General features: G+C 43.2%; 2 protein-coding genes across 2 annotated transcripts; one reads left to right on the top strand and one right to left on the bottom strand.

The window, feature by feature from the left end:
* The first annotated feature begins 313 nt into the window (after positions 1–313).
* On the top strand, positions 314–4,609 carry tgfb5 (transforming growth factor, beta 5). The gene is made up of 7 exons (XM_010898379.4): positions 314–1,871; positions 2,144–2,307; positions 2,498–2,630; positions 2,822–2,932; positions 3,129–3,315; positions 3,578–3,731; positions 4,097–4,609. The coding sequence occupies exons 1-7, from the start codon at positions 1,475–1,477 to the stop codon at positions 4,253–4,255; spliced, it is 1,305 nt and encodes a 434-aa protein (XP_010896681.1). The 5' UTR covers positions 314–1,474; the 3' UTR covers positions 4,256–4,609.
* Positions 4,610–7,686: 3,077 nt separating this feature from the next.
* Positions 7,687–16,559, bottom strand: kcnk4a (potassium channel, subfamily K, member 4a). The gene is made up of 8 exons (XM_010898377.3): positions 16,426–16,559; positions 15,223–15,338; positions 14,098–14,369; positions 10,991–11,108; positions 10,632–10,792; positions 10,132–10,318; positions 9,793–9,929; positions 7,687–9,538 (listed from the first exon to the last, which is right to left on the bottom strand). Exons 3-8 carry the CDS (start codon positions 14,284–14,286, stop codon positions 8,543–8,545), a joined length of 1,788 nt encoding a protein of 595 aa, XP_010896679.1. The 5' UTR covers positions 14,287–14,369; positions 15,223–15,338; positions 16,426–16,559; the 3' UTR covers positions 7,687–8,542.
* Between the last annotated feature and the right edge of the window lie 2,160 nt (positions 16,560–18,719).

Here is an 18,719-nt window from a genome sequence, read left to right as displayed (position 1 = left end):
ACAGCCGCCCACAAGCCTTGGGGCTGCTTCCACCTCCCCTCCATCTCACCATCCTTCTCTCCTCTCTGTAGTACCTATCCCTTCTACTTACTGCAATTACAACGTTGGAGCCGAAACTATAATAACAGTATAATAGGATGTTAAGAGAGCTGCAATAAAAGCCTCCTCTGACAGATTAACAGTCCCGAGCTCCTGAACTGTAATTAACATTGAGACGGGGGGGAAAAAATAGAAGGCGGGAGAAAACGAAAGGAGACAGGGTGGAGAGACTGGATAACTAGTCATTTATTATAACTGCATATGAAAATTAAAAGATTTCAACAAATGCTAGGTCTAGGACACATGGTCTGCATTTACGTAGTACACACTCTTACAGGACCTGTCACAGTTATGGAAATAACTACTGGGAGAATGAGGCTGATCGGTCAAAGACAACTAGTCAAGGATTTAGGAAAGTTGATCCAGCACTTTTTTGCTGTTGAAATCTTGCACGGATTTTTGGCCTAACTACTTGAAATGGGGCTTCAATGTGTTTGAAGAGGATTGGCTACCTGAGTATAGAAGGTAGGCTTGCGCAAAATATTTTTGCGGTTGGGAGAATCTCCAAAAATGAGCCTGCCCGTGTTTGTCTCTGTGTCTACAATTTGATTTGATGAGAGAAATATACCTACATTGTGAGACACACCATCCCTTTGATGAAACCCCACCCGCTACCTCTAACATGCAGATATCTCGTACACACACCCACACACACTTGAATTGAGTTGTACACTGAAGTTACTGTCTCGTAGCTCTGTAAAAAGAAATGGAAGGCATCAGACCTTTTTGCTGTAGTGAAACGTTTTTTCCTCTCCGAGAAACAAAATAAATTACAGGCAGGAATTTACTTATTTTTTTAGAGGACTTTTAAGGGCTTTTTGGCGTTATTCAATTGCTAAATGTACTAGTCCGTTTTTCTGGAGGCGTTTTCTTGGGATTACAAATACATTTTTCCAGGACGATTTATTTTCAATGTAATGTGAAATAACCATGCTGCTTGGTTTACATCTTAAGAGTTTCTCAAGTTTTGAGCACATTCATAGGCAGTGACTTTCATATGGGAAGAATCGCTCAGATAAGACGTTTTAAAAAACGTATGGATTATTTTATTCCCTTCTGTCTGAGTTGGCTTTCATTGGCCAAAATGATCAGATATATACTTTGCAAACAATCTAGGCTAACTGTGGTAAATTAGGCTAATAAACGAAATGGGATGAGCTCATAAATTGAAGTTGTACTTCTTCTATGCAATTATTTGGGTTATTTGGAATGTGTTAAACGTTTTTCAAACTTTTCAATTCTGTAAAAGTTACTATTCTGGGAGTAGTTAAGATCACATAGTCACGGACAGGCGTAGGATCGCCAAAATCCTCAATTCGCATTCGACTGAACGGAAGAGACAGCACTCGGACTGAAAGATTCCTGAATATTTCACATGGAGCCGAGTGAGCCAGTTCCCCCGTCTGACCACCGGACTATTATGTGGCTCACTCACTTCGGCCTGCTTCTGCTCCAGCTGGCGGTTTCTGCCGAGGGGCTCAACACCTGCCATTCCTTCAACCTGGATGATCAGAAATCCAAGCGCATTGAGGCCGTCCGCGGCCAAATCCTCAGCAAACTCCGCTACCGTAGCCCACCGGAGTCACTGGTGCCAAGCACACAACCGGAGGCCGTACCCGCCGAAGTTATGCTTCTATACAACAGCACCAAGGAGCTGCTGAAAGAGCGTGCACGCCAGGCCGAGTCTGCGTGCGACCGGGAGAGCAGTGAGGAGGATTATTATGCAAAAGAGGTTCAGCGCATAGACATGCTCCCACAGCGCGCCGACACGAGTGAGTGAAACCTTAAAATGCAAACTACAATGAATGTAACAAATCAATCGTTTCCTTTCAATATCCGTGTTTTATAAACATATATATAAAACGTTTTTCTTCACAAACGTTGCCAAGTTGTCGGCCATTTGGCAGATACATCTACTCAAATTGGTTTGTTTGACCTCGATCGGCTATTTAATATTTATCACATATTATATGCTGCATCCTAATGAATACAATACAGTTATTCGTTTTTCTAGCAAGTGGTATTTCTCTTTCCGTTCCCATAGACGCAGTGAACCCTACCCCTCCCAGCCCATATTATAGACTGGTGCGGTTTGATGTGAGTGGGGTGGACAGAAACTCCAGCAACCTGGTCAAAGCTGAGTTCAGAATCTACAGAGCGTTGAACCCCCAGGCCCGAACCACAGAGCAGAGAGTGGAGATCTATCAAGTACTGACTTTGTACCATCTCATATCTGCACTGCATCTCAACAAGTATCACAATATCTTATAGAATTGCCTGATAGCCCAGTTTACAGGATTTGAATAGTTTTTGATTCAATCATGAAGAACCTGCTCCAATAATTTCTGTATACAGTTGACAGCTTTTCTGCTTGGCTCTCCCTCTATGTCCCTGTCAGGTGATGAAGGCCGAAGAGCCAACAGGCCCTTTGCAGAGGTACATTGACTCCAGAACTGTTCGTCCGCGGTCCAAGGGGGCGTGGCTCTCAGTGGATGTCACAGAGACTGTGAAGGACTGGCTGGCTCATACAGGTCAAGGGGCAAGCTAAACATATACATGTTAAAATGACAGGCCGTGTCTCTACTGTTATGGCAGCAGTAAAACCTTGCTGTGTGCTGTGACACCGCTAAAAGCAGCAGATACAGGCTGTGGTTCCATGCATTCTCTCTGCCCCTCGTATCTCTTTGTGTCTCCTCTCCTCACTGTGTTCCTCGTCCTACAGAGAGGAACCTGGGCCTGAAGCTGGGTGTTCACTGTCCGTGCTGCACCTTTGTTCCCTCCACTAACAGCATTGTGCCCAATAAGAGCGAGGAGCTCGAGGCACGCTTTGCAGGTCTGGCTTTTTGTAGAACTTATTGGACATAGACACATGGTTGTTTCGGATTGAGATGTCTGATGGGGTTTCTTTAAAGAAATCTAGACAGCAAAATGTATTTGTGCATGTCAGGCAGCTTGGTTAAGACCTTCCCCCACGCTGAGACAACACCAAACCTTTCTTCCCCTCTTGTACCTGCCTTACTTCTCCTCAGGTCTGGATGATGAGTTGCTGCAGCAGCAGGTGAAGAGAACAGGGGCGGGGCTAACCAAGGGCCAGGTAGAGTTTAGTACCAAGACACCCCACCTTATCCTGACCCTGTTTCCCAGCGACAGGGTGGACAACCCTGGGAAGAAGAACCGGAAAAGGAGGGCCGCAGCAGATACCACCACCTGCTCCAGGTAGCCAACACACCCTATCAAACTGATATAAAATAATATCCCCTTTAAATAAATTTCAGACACAGCATTTACTCATCCAACATCCTTCATGGCCCACTAAAGTAAAATATATTAAGTTTGTCAGAGGCTTATAGGAGGTTTTGTAGACTAAGGTTTTGGAAATCAACCTTGCATGAAATTATACACACATGTTGATTAGTGTTCTTTTTTTATTACACTTTATACATTTTTTTTTTTATTTCTCCATTCCTGCCTGATGTAGGAACTCGGACCCAGGCTGCTGTCTACGATCGCTCTACATTGACTTCCGCCGCGACCTCAACTGGAAGTGGATCCACGAGCCCAAAGGCTACAAGGCCAACTTCTGTTCTGGCAGCTGTCCATACCTCTGGAGCGCTGACAACCACTACAACATGGTCAGTCAACCCTACCCGTGTAAATGTGCTATCGCCTCCACACAGTCCATCTCTTACAGGTTTATTGTGGCACTCAATTTATTTTCAACGAAGTTGGGTTACGCTAGCTGTCTTTCACCTCAGCACATAGCATTCTGTTATAGTCGTGTTGTAGTACACTCTCTAAACTTTTACAACCTGGTTGGGTCTCAACTCCAACACAACCATATTGGACAGTGAAGTAGTCGTTTGCTTTAAGTAGGCTATTTAAGAATTGTTTCACTGTTTTCCACTGTTGTTGTTGCAATATTTGAGATGGCGCTTTCCTTTTCATACACATAAAGGTGGTTTCACACTCTCTCTGTTTCATGCACACACACACACAGATCCTGCCTCTGTATAACAAGCTGAACCCAGAGGCGTCGGCTTCTCCCTGCTGTGTGCCTCAGGACCTAGAGCCCCTGACCATCGTGTACTTCATCGGCCGTACTCCAAAGGTGGAGCAGCTCTCCAACATGGTGGTCAGGTCCTGCAAGTGCCGCTGAGAGCCCAGTCGAGACAGAGGGGGATTGTGGGAGGAGGAAACGGCCTGGACGAAAGGATGAAAGCAGACTTTGACAACAAAGACAACAACTTTCGTTTTTCAAGCATAAAGGACAGACTGAACGTCTCTATAAATGTATATCTTCAAGCCTTCATGTCACAAGAACACATTTTGCGTTCTGGCACAGGTTGACATTTCAGCAGCATGAAACTCGAAAATTGGCTTCAGAACCTGGCTTCATCCCTACTTGAATAAAGTCGTGAAAAATGTAAATATCTTATTCATTTACATACACCATCGTTCAAAAGTTTGAGGTCACTTAGAAATGTCCTTGTTTTCCATGAAAACAGGATAAATAGCAAAATGAATAGAGAATAGTCATTGACAAGGTTAGAAATACAGATTTTTAATGAAAATAATAAATGTGTCCGTCAGATTTTGCTTTTGTCAAAGAATCCTCCATTTGCAGCAATTACAGCCTTGCAGACCTTTGGCATTCAAGAGAGATTGAACCCCATCCTTCCTGAAGCACATGCAACAAGTTGGACTGTCTTGATGGGCACCTCTTACATACCATACGGTCAAGCCGATCCCACAACAGCTCATTAGGGTTGAGATCAGGTGACTGTGCTCTACCACTCTATTATAGACAGAATACCAGCTGACTGCTTCTTCCCTAAATAGTTCTTACATAGTTTGGAGCTTTGCTTTGGGTCATTGTCCTGTTGTACGAGGAAGTTGGCTCCAATCAAGCCCCGTCCACAGGGTATGGCATGGTGTTGCAAAATAGAGTGATAGCCTTCCTTCTTCAAGATGCCTTTTACCCTGTACAAATCTTCAATTTTACGACTATCAAAGCACCCCCAGTCCATCACATTACCTCCACCATTCTTGAAAGATGGTGTCAAAGATTCCTCTAGCATGTTTTCATTTGGTCTGGATCTCACAAATGTTCTTCTTTGTGAACACCTCAAACGTAGATTTGTCTGTCCATAACACTTTTTTCCAATCTTTCTCTGTCCAGTATCAGTTTTATTTGGCCCATCTTAATCTTTTCTTTTTACTGGCCAGTCTGAGATATAGCTAACGAGTACTATTTAATGAAGCTGCCAGTTGAGGACCCGTTTCTAGACACTAATGTATTTATCCTCTTGCTCAGAATTGCACAGGGGCCTCCCACCCCTCTTTGTACTCTGGTTCGAACCAGTTTGCACTGTGCTCTGAAGGGAGTAGTACACAGTGTTGTACAATTTCTCACAATAGCATTCATTTCTCAGAATAAGAATAGACTGACGAGTTTCTGAAGAAAGTTACTTGTTTCTGGACATTTTCAGCCTGTAAACAAACCCATAAACACTGATGCTGAATAAGGCCAGTTTTAATCTTTATCAGTTTTAATCAGCACAACAGTTTTCAGCTGTGCTAACATAATTATATATATTTTTTTCTAATGATCAATTAGCCTTTTAAAATTACGAACGTGATTGGCCAACACAATGTGCCATTGGAACACAGGACTGATGGTTGCTGATAATGGGCCTCTGTACATCTATGCAGATATTCCATAAAAAAATCTGTTTTCCAGCTACAGTAGTCATTGAGAACATTGACAATGTCAACACTATTTCTGATCAGCTTTATTTTGAATTAGCTTTTTTTTTCTCGAAAACCAGGACATTTCTAAGTGACTCCAAACTTTTGAATGGTAGTCTAGCTATATTAAACTTTATTAATGTCTTAAATCCGATATTAAAATGTTTTCTTTGGAGAAACAATGTGTGCTTGCTGCATAGGACTTGCATAAGCCATGGGGCCCTTTAGGTAGAGATATGAATGTATTTATTTGAACTGTAAATGAACAGAAAGACAGAGAGTTGGCGAGTGAAATGCTGAGAAAGAAGGGTAGAAAAGGAAGAAAATGACACAGAGAGCTGTGTGAGTACCATACTGTACAATCGAAATGTAAAGGTAATATCCTTTTGAGGTGTTCTTCTACGTTGATTATGAATGCAGTCTCTGATAACAGAAATATTGCATTACATTTCAGACATGCTTTAACGCAGGACTTTGGTGATACAACCAAAGGAGATGTAGAGAGAACAGAGGGATAACGCTGGAGGAGAGGCAAGAGAAGGGTTTTTATGAGAATCCAGAATCCAGGAGGGGTATTGCAGATGCAACAGTAACTCTTACTGGAGTACACAGGGACAGAGGAGGAGGATGAGAGAGAATGAGAAAGAGAGAGAAATGAGAAACCGAGGCTGAAGTAAATGAGCGTAACTATGAGAGCAAAGAAAGAGAGAAAAGAAAAGCCAAAGACAAGATGGTGAGGTTGGGTCCAGGAACAGGGCCTCCAGGCAAGCAGGGCCTCCAGGCAAGCAGGGCCTCCAGGCAAGCAGGGCCGCCAGCCAGCGTTCTGTGGTCCAGGGCTGAAATCTGCCGGCGTAAACAGGATGTGAAAGGTTTCCAGAAAGCGACCACTCACAAAAGAGCAGATTTAAAGCCCAGTTTGGGGTTCAGAGTTTTATGGAGGGAAGAGGGAGAGAAAAAGAAAGAGATGCTTTGAAAGAGAGCTGTGGGCTGATAGGCCCAATTTAGAATTCTTCAGCTTGGGACGGAAGTAGGTATTATGCAGCCTTAGCATATTTTTTACGATTATATCTGGTATGACAGGGCTATACACAGCTCAAACTATACTTAGTATTCCAAAATATTATTTCTCATTGAATTTATCTGTTTACTTCTAGAACTTTATGTCATGTTGGTAATGTTAATCGAGTCCCGCACGTTGAGGTTTGTCCACAATAAGATGCATAAAAACTCCAAATAAGTCCACCCTGAAGCTGAACTTATATTTAGTCTCTGGTATTTCAGTGGTTAGTGTGTTTGAGAGGGAAGGCTGGAGATACTGTTGACTTCTGTATGTTTATCTGAATTCTTCTGCGGTTGACACTGAACATAGAGAGAAACTGAGCGCAGGTCTGTTCCACCGCCAAAGGCCTGTCCACACCAAACACAGAAAGGTGATATAAAATAGAACCCAGAGAGAGTAGACTGAACCCACATGAACATTTGGGGCGAGGGGGGGGTTGGGGGGAGACTTTTGGGCTGGGGGGGGGCATTGAGGGGGCGTTTGGGACGGTGGGGGGAGACGTTTGGGGTGCCACTGCAGGATAGAGCTGTGGTGAGCCCCCCGCCCCAACACCCCCCACTTCTCAGGCTGTAAACTAGCCCAGCATCTCTTATTCCTTTCCATTTAACTACCACTTTCTATATCCAACCTGCACTTATCCCACAGTTAAAGAAACAGGACCGAATGGGCTCGCTGGATTGTGTGTGTGACCCACATCTGTGTGTACGTACGGGGTCCTGAAGTCCTCACAAAGATAGGAAAACCTGAAAAACCATTTCCAACTTAAGGGTTATGTTTTGGCAAGAGCTTGCAGCAATGCATGGTGTTAGAATGGAAGGTTTGTGCCTTCATTTTAGGTTTCTGCATTACCAATTAAGTTTAGGTTCGGACGTTAGAGCTAGCTTAAGTTTAGGCAAAGAGCTTCAATTTAAGGTTAGGTTTTAGGGCTAAGAAATAGGGAAAATTGATTTCTAGATCAAGATTAGGTTTTGAGTCGACAGGACAATAGAAAGAAGAACGTGCACGTGTGTGTGTGTACCACAAACCCTCGACACTGCAAGGGCTTTAAATATCATGTTATTATCTCATCAGTGTGTCGAAGTATTGTAGGTTTGCGTTTTTATAGGAATTTCATTTATTTAGAAATGCACAACTTGCTTGAAAAAGAACAGTTTTGCACATAGATATACATTATATTCAAGGCAACAAGTCATACAACCAGATGACAGTGCATTCCACTAAGATAGTGATCTCTGAAAGCAGATCTAAAATGGTTATTTTGAAATGTCTTACACTTCAGGCAGTTCGTCATAAACCATGGCTGAGGTTTGGGCAGAGATCCAAAAGCAGACAGAACAACAGTATGCTTACACCTACGCTAAAGTCTTGTCTACACTAGGACAGCCAGGAGGTGGTGCTGTTTCTTAACCAAGCGGATCTCCACTGAGCTGAAAAGTTCTTATGTTCCATATCTGTGTTGAATACATGCATTGTTTTTCATATAAAAATACATCTAAATGATTGTGGTAGTCCATCACAGCTGTAAAGCTTTCATTTCCAATGAACAATGATGAAGACCAACTGTTTGCATTGGTTTTTTAACTTGTGTTTGTCTTTGTGTGTGTTTATGTGTGTTATGTGTGAATTTGTGTCATGTCAGTCCCTGACATCAGAAAGAGGGGGTGGGGTGGGGGGGTTGGAGGGGGGTTGCATGTCGTTGTCTGTCCTCCTCTCCCTCAGGGGGCTCCGGTGAGGCACCTGTCTCCTGATGCTCCTCCGTCTGGGTTTACGGGGCCGAGGGATGACACCCTCCTCCACCGGCTGGTTCCGCTCGCTCAGTGTGTCCGATGACTCGTCAATGTAGGCCAGGTTCTCCCCAAAGAAATCGAGCATGTTGCAGTCTGGTGAGGGGGGCATTTGGGACATGGGTAGTGGCAAGGGGAGCGTTGGGACCGGTTTGGGGAGCTGTTGGACATGGACAGGGTTGTCCCCTAAAAAGACCTGCGTGGATCCTCCCTGGCTTTCCCCCTGCTCCGTGCATAGAGACACACTGGGGTCAAAACTAGCCAAAGTCCTCTCCGGCCCTGGCTGACTGCCATCAGAAGTGTGAGAGTCCGAGCAGGAGGCCACTGACCTGGAGTCAGACTCTGGAGACTCAGACAGAGACCCAGACTCATACACAGATCCAGACCCGGACCTCTCTGACGCCATCATTATTGTGAGCGGATCTAAATCATATTCTAGCTCCATCATCGACCTTGCCACGGGCATCGACAGCGACCTCGCCACTGTCCGGCCCATCGATCTGCCTTCTGACGTTTGGCGTGAACCGATCCGCGAATCCACCTTTAACCTCAGGCCTGGTCCCAGCCCCTCCCCTTTATCCAGGGGCCTGACCACCTCCAGACGGGTCATGGAGCGGGTGTGGGTCAGCAAGCGGTTGGGCAGGTGTCCGTTCTGCCCCGTGAGGCCCGGCCTGCCCCGGTGCCCCAGGGCACCCCGGCGGACCCGTCGTCGGACGCTACGTTTCCAGCGCCGCCGCTGCAACAGGAACGGGTCATTGAGGTCCAGAGGGTTTGGGATCTGGAAGTCCTTGGACATGTTCTGGATGTTCTGGGTCCAGTCTGTAGCGTGGGCCCTCAACTCCTCCATCTTAGAGAGTTAGAGAGAGGAACGGAGAAAGTGAAACACAGAGCGAGAGCGAGAGCGAGAGGGGTGACGGGAAGAAGTATTGAGTAAGAGAGTGATGGAAAACCAAAGACAGACAGACACAGACGGTAAGTAAATATTAAGAGTACTATGAAGTGCTTCCAACAAATCCTTGTCCCAGACATTGTCATATTGTCTGTTTCAAACTTACCAGCCCTACCAGTCAATTAGTTTGCGTCTCATTTACTCCCACTCACCTCGGCCCGCGTTTTCTTGGACAGCACTCGCAGCCAGTTCCCAATCATGGTGAGTATGGAGGCAAAATAAGCCAGGCCGAACACTATCCAGAACCATACCAGGGGCTTAAACAGATCTCCGTTCTTCCCATTAGCACCTACGCACACACATCAACACGCGTGGATAAGCATGCTCACATGAATGCACTCAAACTATACGCACACAAAAGAAGTGACTTCGGATAGGTCCCCAACCCTGTGTGCAATATGAAGTGTGTATCCTGACAACAATGCGTAGTGTGTGTTGATTTTGGACTCCTTGGAGTCTTTCTTTGAGTGAGTTCTGACATTAAATGGTACCTGGCACAAAGTCCCCAAAGCCAACAGTGGTGAGGGTGATGACCACAAAGTAGAGCGCCTCCAATAACGACCATTCCTCCAGCTTACAAAACACCAGGGTCGGCACAGCCAGGAAGATCAGACAGCCGATTAAGATGGAGAGAACGGCAGACATGACCCTCACATAGGTGGGACTGACCTGGCGCTTCTGAGCGAAGAGAAAAGAGATTGATGGGGAAGAAGGGGGAATGAGAGTGATTCAGTAAAAAGAGGGTTATGGGGAAAGGAGATGAATGTCTCCAACAGGGAGTGTGAACATGTCTCCTGGACAAACAGCTGACAAACAACTGACACTGTTTGGGGGCGGCTTCTTTTCTGCTGATGTAGGGACTCAGAAACGGCCTCCTCTGTTTACAGGAGAGTGACATGACATTGCTTAAGTTACCCACTGAGGCAGGAGATTACAAGGAGAGGACATCCTGTAAATGAAGCAGCCCTTGGAACGGTCGACGTATTCTCACCAGGAAGAGTGTCTCCATCTTCCCCACAGCTTTCCTCAGCATGGTTCCCATGTGGTCCCCGACACCAGCCAGCAGAAACCCAAACATAGGGATCCCCACCAGAGCGTAACAAACACAGAACAGCCGGCCTAATCCGGTCTTGGGAGCCAGGTTACCAAAGCCTGAGGAAGTAGGCAGACCAGAGGTGGTTAACCCATTAACTCCAGTTCTGCAGCCTTTATTTGACCAGGATGTCTCGAGGTTGAACCTTTAAGGTTGAATATCATTAAATACGTGTTGTGACATTTTTAAGTTAACCACAGCGTTAGTTAACCACAAGGTTCACCATAAGAAAAGTGTCAAGGTAAGATCAAACTCACCAATGGTGGTAATGATGGTACCACAGAAGAAGAAGCCACTGGCCAGGTCCCACCTGCTGGTGAAGTTGGTGGCGTTGCTTGATACATCCAGGCCAGTCTCCACTGCCTTCGCCACGCTCTGAAAGGACAGAGGGAGATAGATAGGCTGGAAGACCAGATCCTAGGGAACCTCTGGAAACTTAAACCAGAACCATGTCAGTCATCATATCAGTGTTGCCTGGGGTTATATTTTCCAGACTACAATGGTCTTAGTGTGTTTCACTGAGGATCTCAGATCTGTCTGTTAATGTGCATGTTTCTACTGTCTGATGTTATTCCTGCCATGTGGTTGGCATCGTTAGCCCTGGATCTTTAGATTACTATTGCGCATTATGATAATGTTTGCGTAAATACCGTTAGCATGTGCTTTGAAATTTTCTTCTAGCATGTACATTCAGAACCCTCTACTTTCTGTCCGGGAGGGGGGGGGGGGGGTGGCGGGGTGTGTTATGTTTTGTGATCCTAGCAACGCCTCTGCTGCCATGTGTGTGTTAATTGTGTTTATGTCACCTTTCTTCGCTGTGTACATAGTGTATAGTACATATATTTACACTACAATCATTTTATTGAAATGAATAAGATTTGCACTGGGCTTTACTGTTTTTAATGCAGATGTAATGAAGATGTAATTGTCAACCATCACTTGCTGGGATAACAAGGGGCACTTCTCCCAGGTAGCACCTGTGGATCACTGCAGTGTAAATAGAAAGCCTTGCTCAATCTGTACTGTACACATCCGAGTGGTGGCATGGGAAGTCAGGCTGGCCTCAGGAGAATAGACAAGTTATTTTACGTAAATCTTTGACATACACATTTGTGAGATATGTTAGCTCGTGTTAGGGTACAGATCAGCCGCCGGGGGCAGTCGTAAACCCAGTAAAAGTGGATTTTTGGGCATGGTGAAGGTTGGTGCAAACACACCAACCTTCACTCCAATGGTTGCAAATTTGCATTTTTCTAGCCATAACCCAATTTTAACCACAGTACTGTGTTACCTTACCTTACAGTGGATATAGAAAAGAATCACCCCACTTTAAAATAATCACATTTTGTTGCTTTGCAGCCTGAAATGAAGACAGACATAGTTTTTGTTTCATTCAGCTGTATTTACTTAGTGCAACTTATTACTTCCAAGTGAAAGATATAACAACATATCAGAAAAAATTTAAAAACAATCACTGAGTTGGAAAAAGGATCACCCCCTTGTGTCAGTATTTTATTGAACCACCTTTTGCTTTAATTACAGCCTTTAGTCTGTTGGGATATGTCTCTACTAACTTTGCACATCTAGACGTTGCAATATTTGAACACTCTTCTTTGCAGAACTACTCAAGTTCAGTTAAATTTGATTGTGACCGTTTGTGGACTGGTCTCTTCTAGTTATTCCACAGATTATCAATGGGGTTTAAGTCTGGGCTCTGACTAGGCCATGCAAGGACATTCACCTTTTTCTCCTTCAACCACTGTGTGGTCAGGTTTTGCTGTGTGCTTTGGGTCATTGTCATGTTGGAAGGTAAATCTTCTTCCCATTGACATCTTTCTGGGAGAGAACAGCAGATTTTCCTCAAGAATTTGACAGTATTTTGCCCCATCCATTTTTCCTTCTATCCTGACTCCAGTCCCTGCTGCAGAGAAACAACCCCATAACATATTACCACCTCCATGCTTTACTGTAGGAATGGTGTTATTTGGATGGTGAGCTGTATTGGATTCTCGCCAGACATATCGTTTGGCGTTGAGGCCAAATAATTAAATTTTAGTCTCATCTGACCATAACACCTCTTTCCACGTGGCATTAGAATCTTCAAGGTGCATTTTGGAAAAGCTCAGTCGTGACTGCATGTGGCCTTTCTTGAGGAGTGGCTTTTTTCTTGCAACCCTTCCATACAAGCCACATTTGTGGAGAATTTGTGATATTGTTGTCACATGCACACAATGACCACTCTTTGTCTTGAATTCCTGGAACTGCTTTAGAGTTGCTGTAAGCCTCTTGGTAGCCTCTCTGACCAGTTTCCTTCTGGCTCTTTCATCCAGTTTGGAGTGACGTCCTGACCCAGGGTGGGTCTATGTTGTACCACATACCTTCCGCTTCTTAATAATAGACTTCACTGTGCTTCTAGGCACTGATAACGCCTTTGCATTTTTTTTGTATCCATCTCCTGACTTGTGCCTGTCCACAACTTTATCCCAGAGATCTTTTGACAATGCCTTGCCACCCATAGTTGATTGTTTTCTTCAGTTGCACTACCAAGGAGTGAAATGCTTCAGGAAAAGCTTGTTTCATGCTGAGCTAATCAAAATGACCACAGCTGACCGTCAATTGGCTTTGTGTGCTATTGAGTAGGTGATTAACTACACCTGGTTGGGTTTACAAGTCATTTTTAGGAGGGGGGTGATTCTTTTTCCAACTCAATGATTCAGTTTTTTTCTGACAAGTTGGTATTATATCTTTCACTTGGATGTTATAAGTAGTAAATACAGCTGAATAAAACAAAAATTGTTTTTGTTTGTTTTCATTTCAGGCTGCAATGCAACAAAGTGATTATTTTAAAGGGGGGTGATTCTTTTCTATACCCTCTGTAAATGTAATTGATAACATATCATTTGTTTTTGTTCATTCGTAAGATATGAGTAGTTTTAGTATCATTCTTACGTTTTAGCAAATTTGTAAAATATAATTAAATTAGATTAAATTAGATTCAACTTAATTGTCATTGAATAGTACAGTACAACAAAATACAGTTAGCATCTAACCAGAAATATGTACAACTATTTACAAGTATTAAGTGTATGTATATTACAAGTGGAATATGCAGATGTGCAGTTATAATATGTTTTGGTAGCTCATTGTATTGTAACTTAAAGTAACATAACATGTTACAAAATCATCTGTTATAGACTTACAATATGTTCAATATTCCCCTTGAGACTGCTGCACAATTAGCCAGCCCACTAACTACAGACTACAAACTACCTTTAACAAGGAACATTAAAATGTTATTTCAATTAAAATGTGATTCACATATATGTCATAGTGTTAACAGGCCCTTCTGCTCAGGTGCATGTACCTTTATGAGGTTGCTGAGGTTCTGTGTGTTAACACATTCGTGTTGTTGGAGGAAGATCTGTGTGACGTTGAACAGGTTGTCGTACACCTTTCTCTCCTCAGGGCCTTCCATCATTTGGAATATCAGCGCTCCCATCACTAGGTAGAGTATTACCCCTGCCAGCAGGGCCAACAGGGTGGGGCACCGCATCGCCCTGAGCCCAACCCACACCAGGCTTAGGGATCGCCAGGTTCTCCTCTGTGGCCTCTTCCGCAATACACACTTTCTCCCAGCTAGATAGACATACACACACATGCGCACACACAAGTTAAAGAAATATTGCTTGTTTGCATCCCAGAGCCACTAAGGTTGTGTTAATTAGCCCTATGAGCAACGCATTGACCCCTAATTGTTCCTGGGTCAGTAATAGTGTCTGATTCCTGGCTATGGCCCTACTCTATGAAGATGTGTTGGGATATGCTTTTTTGAACATGGAAGTGATTTGAAAAAATATTCAGACTCCTTCAACTTTTACACATTTTGTTGTTTCAGTCTTATTAAAAAAATTATTATATAGAAATATTCCCCCATTAATCTACACACAATAGTTTTTAGAATTGTTTCTAAATGTAAAAAAATAAAGAATATGTCAGATTCACACAAGTATTCTGATTCTTCACTATCACACTCAAAACTGTGTTGAGGTGCATTCTGTTTCCACTGATATTTCTACAAATGCATGTGATAATTCAAATTTTCCATCCATCCATCTTCTTCCGCTTCATCCGGGGCCGGGTCGCGGAGGCAGCAGTCTAAGCAGAGATGCCCAGACTTCCCTCTCCCCAGACACTTCCTCCAGCTCTTCCGGGGACACACCGAGGCGTTCCCAGGCCAGCCGGGAGACATAGTCCCTCCAGCGTGTCCTAGGTCTTCTAATTTTGTTTTATAAATTGGCAAAAATTTCTTAAAACCTGTTTTTGCTTTGTCATTATGGCCTTGTGTGAACACTGATTAAAAATATATTGGAATACATTTTATCATCATGTAACGTAACAAAAAATTGAGGGAAAAGTGAAGGGGTCTGAATACTTTCCAAATGCTCTGTATATAACGTATCTCTTATTGAAGAAGGTATGACATTACTACCTTTAAGACATCTCGTTGTAAAACACCTCACTCATTCATGTTTTGTCCGTCCTGAAGATGTAGTGATGGAAGGATCTCTCACTCTCCTTCTCGCTTTTGTAACGCCAGGCCCTGGGCTGATGAAGGGGGAGTAATAGGTGGGATAAGACCAAGTTCAACGTCAGGCCCTCTGTCTCCGTAACACACAGACACACACCAGACCAGCATCTGGCCAGCGTTTTTTAACGATTAGCCTCTGCCAATCTGCTAGACTTACGTCTCATTGTTCATCTGTACGGTTATGTTTAAAGGTTTGTTTTCTATAAAATATATTTACCTCCCAGCTAGACACAGACACTGGGTCATGAGCCAATAAGGGATTAAAACATAAATGTGGCCATGCTGAAAAAGCTGTGACAATGTTCTGATATTTCCCAGAGTTCTCTGTTAGCATTCTGATCTAATGGACCTCATTAGTTTGTATGGGCTTCCTCTCTCTCTGCTGTGGCGAAAAAGGTGTTATCGTTGTCTAAACCTACCCTGACATATTTGAAGATTTTTAAAGATATGAGTGAGCAAACCATAAAGAAGCAATAACCTATGTTTTACATCAGTTGTAATAAATCATCATGTTTCTAAAGTATTGCAATTAATAATAAAAAGGAGTGCAGAACTGCCGAAGAGTAAAAAGGCTTTACCATTGTATAAAAGGGCTTCAAGTATGGCCTCATTTTATTTGGGAATTCATTTTACCTAAAGTTTGTTTTATTATATGATTTCATTAAACATAAAACTAAAATTATTAAAAAGCTGCTATTCATATGGAGAGTTTAAAAAATACATTTTAGATATTTGCAACATTACGCTCAACATTCACAGGTCAGTGTAGACTGTTTATTCAAAGGTTATTCTTTCAGTTCTGTTTTCAGAATCACTGACTAAAAAGCCATACATTTAAACAGTTTTTTGAGAATAAACTATAGATTTGACCATGCAGTCATATACACCAGATATTCATGATAAGAAGTGATGATCCGATCAGAAGCAAACACTTCAACACAGAAACACACGTGAACACTCAGACATACACTGGATGCCAGTCAGGTCTCCCCTGCCACACACACTAAAAACACACCCAAACATCTCCTCAGGCGACACACGTTGTGTATTATTAATAGATGAGCGAAAGACAGAAACAGATCTTAAAGCAATGAATGATCCTACCGGAGTTCAGGAGAAACCGTCGTTTGTAGATTGAGCTTCTCTGTGTCTAGACTCGTCTCACCATCAAATCAGTAGGTGTGTTATGTCCAAATGCTCACAGGAGTGTCCACAGAGTAGGAGTGTGTCCTAGTGTGTGTGTGTGTGTGTGTCTCTGGCAGTGGGAAGGTCTTTCCCCGTGCTCAGAACACTACATCATCTTAATGGAGTAGAGGGGGATTCTAGGAGGAGTTTGTGTGTTTGTGTGTGTCAGAAGTGAGCATGGCGATGCTATGGGGCTGGAAGAAGTCCAAAACCTATGTCTTCTTCCTTGGTGTGTATAGACCGTTGTACATGTGCTGTAGACGAAGGTCGCGCTGAAAATGGCTCCGCATTCACTTTGTCGTTTTTTTTTTTTTTTTGGACTGATTAAAAAAAGATTGAAGAAAACAGAGGCATTCTGAAAAACTTTATGAATGTAACCAACTCACATTCAGCCAGTCGTCTGTTTAAATGAGTGGAGAATAGGACATGGTTTATCAGAGTACGTCCAATGGAGTGATTAACAGCAACATGTTTTCACTAGTTACTCCGGGTGAAAGTCTGTCTGCGCTATCAGGCCAAACACGTCTGACTTGACAATGAGCAAGGGAGTTGGCGAGTGTACTAACTGGTCTGAGACAGGGCTACTTTGAAGTGTTGAATATAAATAAATATTTCAGTGGGACACTGACGGTTATGTCTGATGTCTGGCCAAACGTTATACTGGGAACCCCATTAGTGACCTTTAGCTTACAGGGTACGACTAGGAATGCATGCAACTACAACCTAGAAATTGAGAGATGGAAAGAAACACATCTTGCATACAAGATGGGGGGTGGGGGGGGGGGCACAACAGTGTAAAAAGAAAGATGCTTTGACAGAGTAACAAGATCAGAACGACCCATTAAATATATTTTTAACTGCAACAGCATTACGTTCACATAAACGTGTCGCGCTTGGGGCAGAATACTGTACAGCGTGTCGTGTTTGGACTCTTTCAACTAGTCACACAGCATACACACAGAGATCCCACCAACGTTAAGAAGCCTAATGAATGGTTACTGAGTTCTAGAACACACTAAGCTCCTAGACTCTAGAGACGACACACAGCTTTAAATAGGATGCATGTCATGTCTGTAGAGAGAGAACACCTATGTAGCAAATACATATTATTCTAAATGTGAGAGAAATATAAATCACTCAGCAATACACTGTTGTTGAATGTACATCAGATCCAATGGATATTCATTTGTTTTGAGCCATTTTGGATCACACAACAACAACAAAAAAGACAACTCAGAAGTCACATGCAACAACAATGTGCATTACTGTAAATAGCCATAGCAGGGTTCAGACCCAGTATCACCATCAAGGCTACTTGGAAACATCACCCTGTGGATGAGCAGCTACAGTACTCCTGACCATTCTTGCCTAACATCAGAATCCAAAATACAACAGTTCCTGCAAACATTTTTGATGAAACATTGGACCGGTCTGTATTAAATTTGTACATTCACATCTTAAAGCAATATTGTCCAAGTTGTAAGACTGACTCAAGCAATACTGCCACCCACTAGAACCCAATGAGTGAGCCTTGTTTTATCCACTTAAACATCCTAATGCAGCCAGAATAAACCATACCACAACGGTAAGTGGAGGAGTCTCCGTTTGTGAGCCAGTTTTGGGTTTTTTCACAATGGTGTGTAAACTGTCATGTACATAAGTTCGATCAAACAATAACTTGGTATAATCGTCTGTGTAGATGAGGACATTCGCATTGCTATTTTTCTCCCATTCCAAACGCTCTACTTGCTCCTGTCCCTGATCTAAGGAGCTGTGACATTGTTACATTTCAGGAAAGGGGTCTTCTAAAATACTCCTGCAACAAACCTAACATTAACCTAATGCTAACTTAAAACAACTCTTGCCTTAAAACACAAAAAAAAAGTTTTACTTTGAGGCCGTACAATCTAGAGAAACCATTAGAATAGCAGAAGCCTAAAAAGATATGGACAGAGGCAGAGTCATACAAAAGAGATGGAGGCCTCTAGTGGCCAAAAGGTAGTTTTGGAATGGATTGCTGCCTCGAGGGCTTCCATGTATTCCTTCATGTGTTGGGATAATTGGCTTGGCAGCTGTTTCAGGTCACATCATCTGTGCAGGCATAATAGGGTTTCAGAATGACCAGTCTTGATTTGAGACTGCATTTTCCTATGGAATCTGCTGTTGTCTTTTAACATGAGGACCAAAGTGGCAATTGGAAACAGCCAAGTCCC

The sequence above is a fragment of the Esox lucius genome, chromosome 4 (genome assembly GCF_011004845.1).
Source record: "Esox lucius isolate fEsoLuc1 chromosome 4, fEsoLuc1.pri, whole genome shotgun sequence".
In the NCBI taxonomy this organism is placed as follows: domain Eukaryota; kingdom Metazoa; phylum Chordata; class Actinopteri; order Esociformes; family Esocidae; genus Esox; species Esox lucius.
Note: the sequence above shows the minus strand (reverse complement) of the source record. Positions and strands in the feature narration are given on the sequence as shown.

What these genes read in the sequence shown, in the direction of transcription:
- tgfb5 (XM_010898379.4), top strand. Translation starts at nt 1,475, where the DNA reads ATGGAGCCGAGTGAGCCAGTTCCCCCGTCTGACCACCGGACTATTATG. An exon ending in GGACTGGCTGGCTCATACAG is followed by an intron (nt 2,631 to 2,821) that starts GTCAAGGGGCAA and finishes CTCGTCCTACAG; the next exon opens with AGAGGAACCTGGGCCTGAAG. An exon ending in GATACCACCACCTGCTCCAG is followed by an intron (nt 3,316 to 3,577) that starts GTAGCCAACACA and finishes TGCCTGATGTAG; the next exon opens with GAACTCGGACCCAGGCTGCT.
- kcnk4a (XM_010898377.3), bottom strand. Translation starts at nt 14,286, where the DNA reads ATGCGGTGCCCCACCCTGTTGGCCCTGCTGGCAGGGGTAATACTCTAC. An exon ending in ACCTCAGCAACCTCATAAAG is followed by an intron (nt 11,109 to 14,097) that starts GTACATGCACCT and finishes CTGTCCTTTCAG; the next exon opens with AGCGTGGCGAAGGCAGTGGA. An exon ending in CTTTGGGGACTTTGTGCCAG is followed by an intron (nt 9,930 to 10,131) that starts GTACCATTTAAT and finishes GTGTGTGCGTAG; the next exon opens with GTGCTAATGGGAAGAACGGA.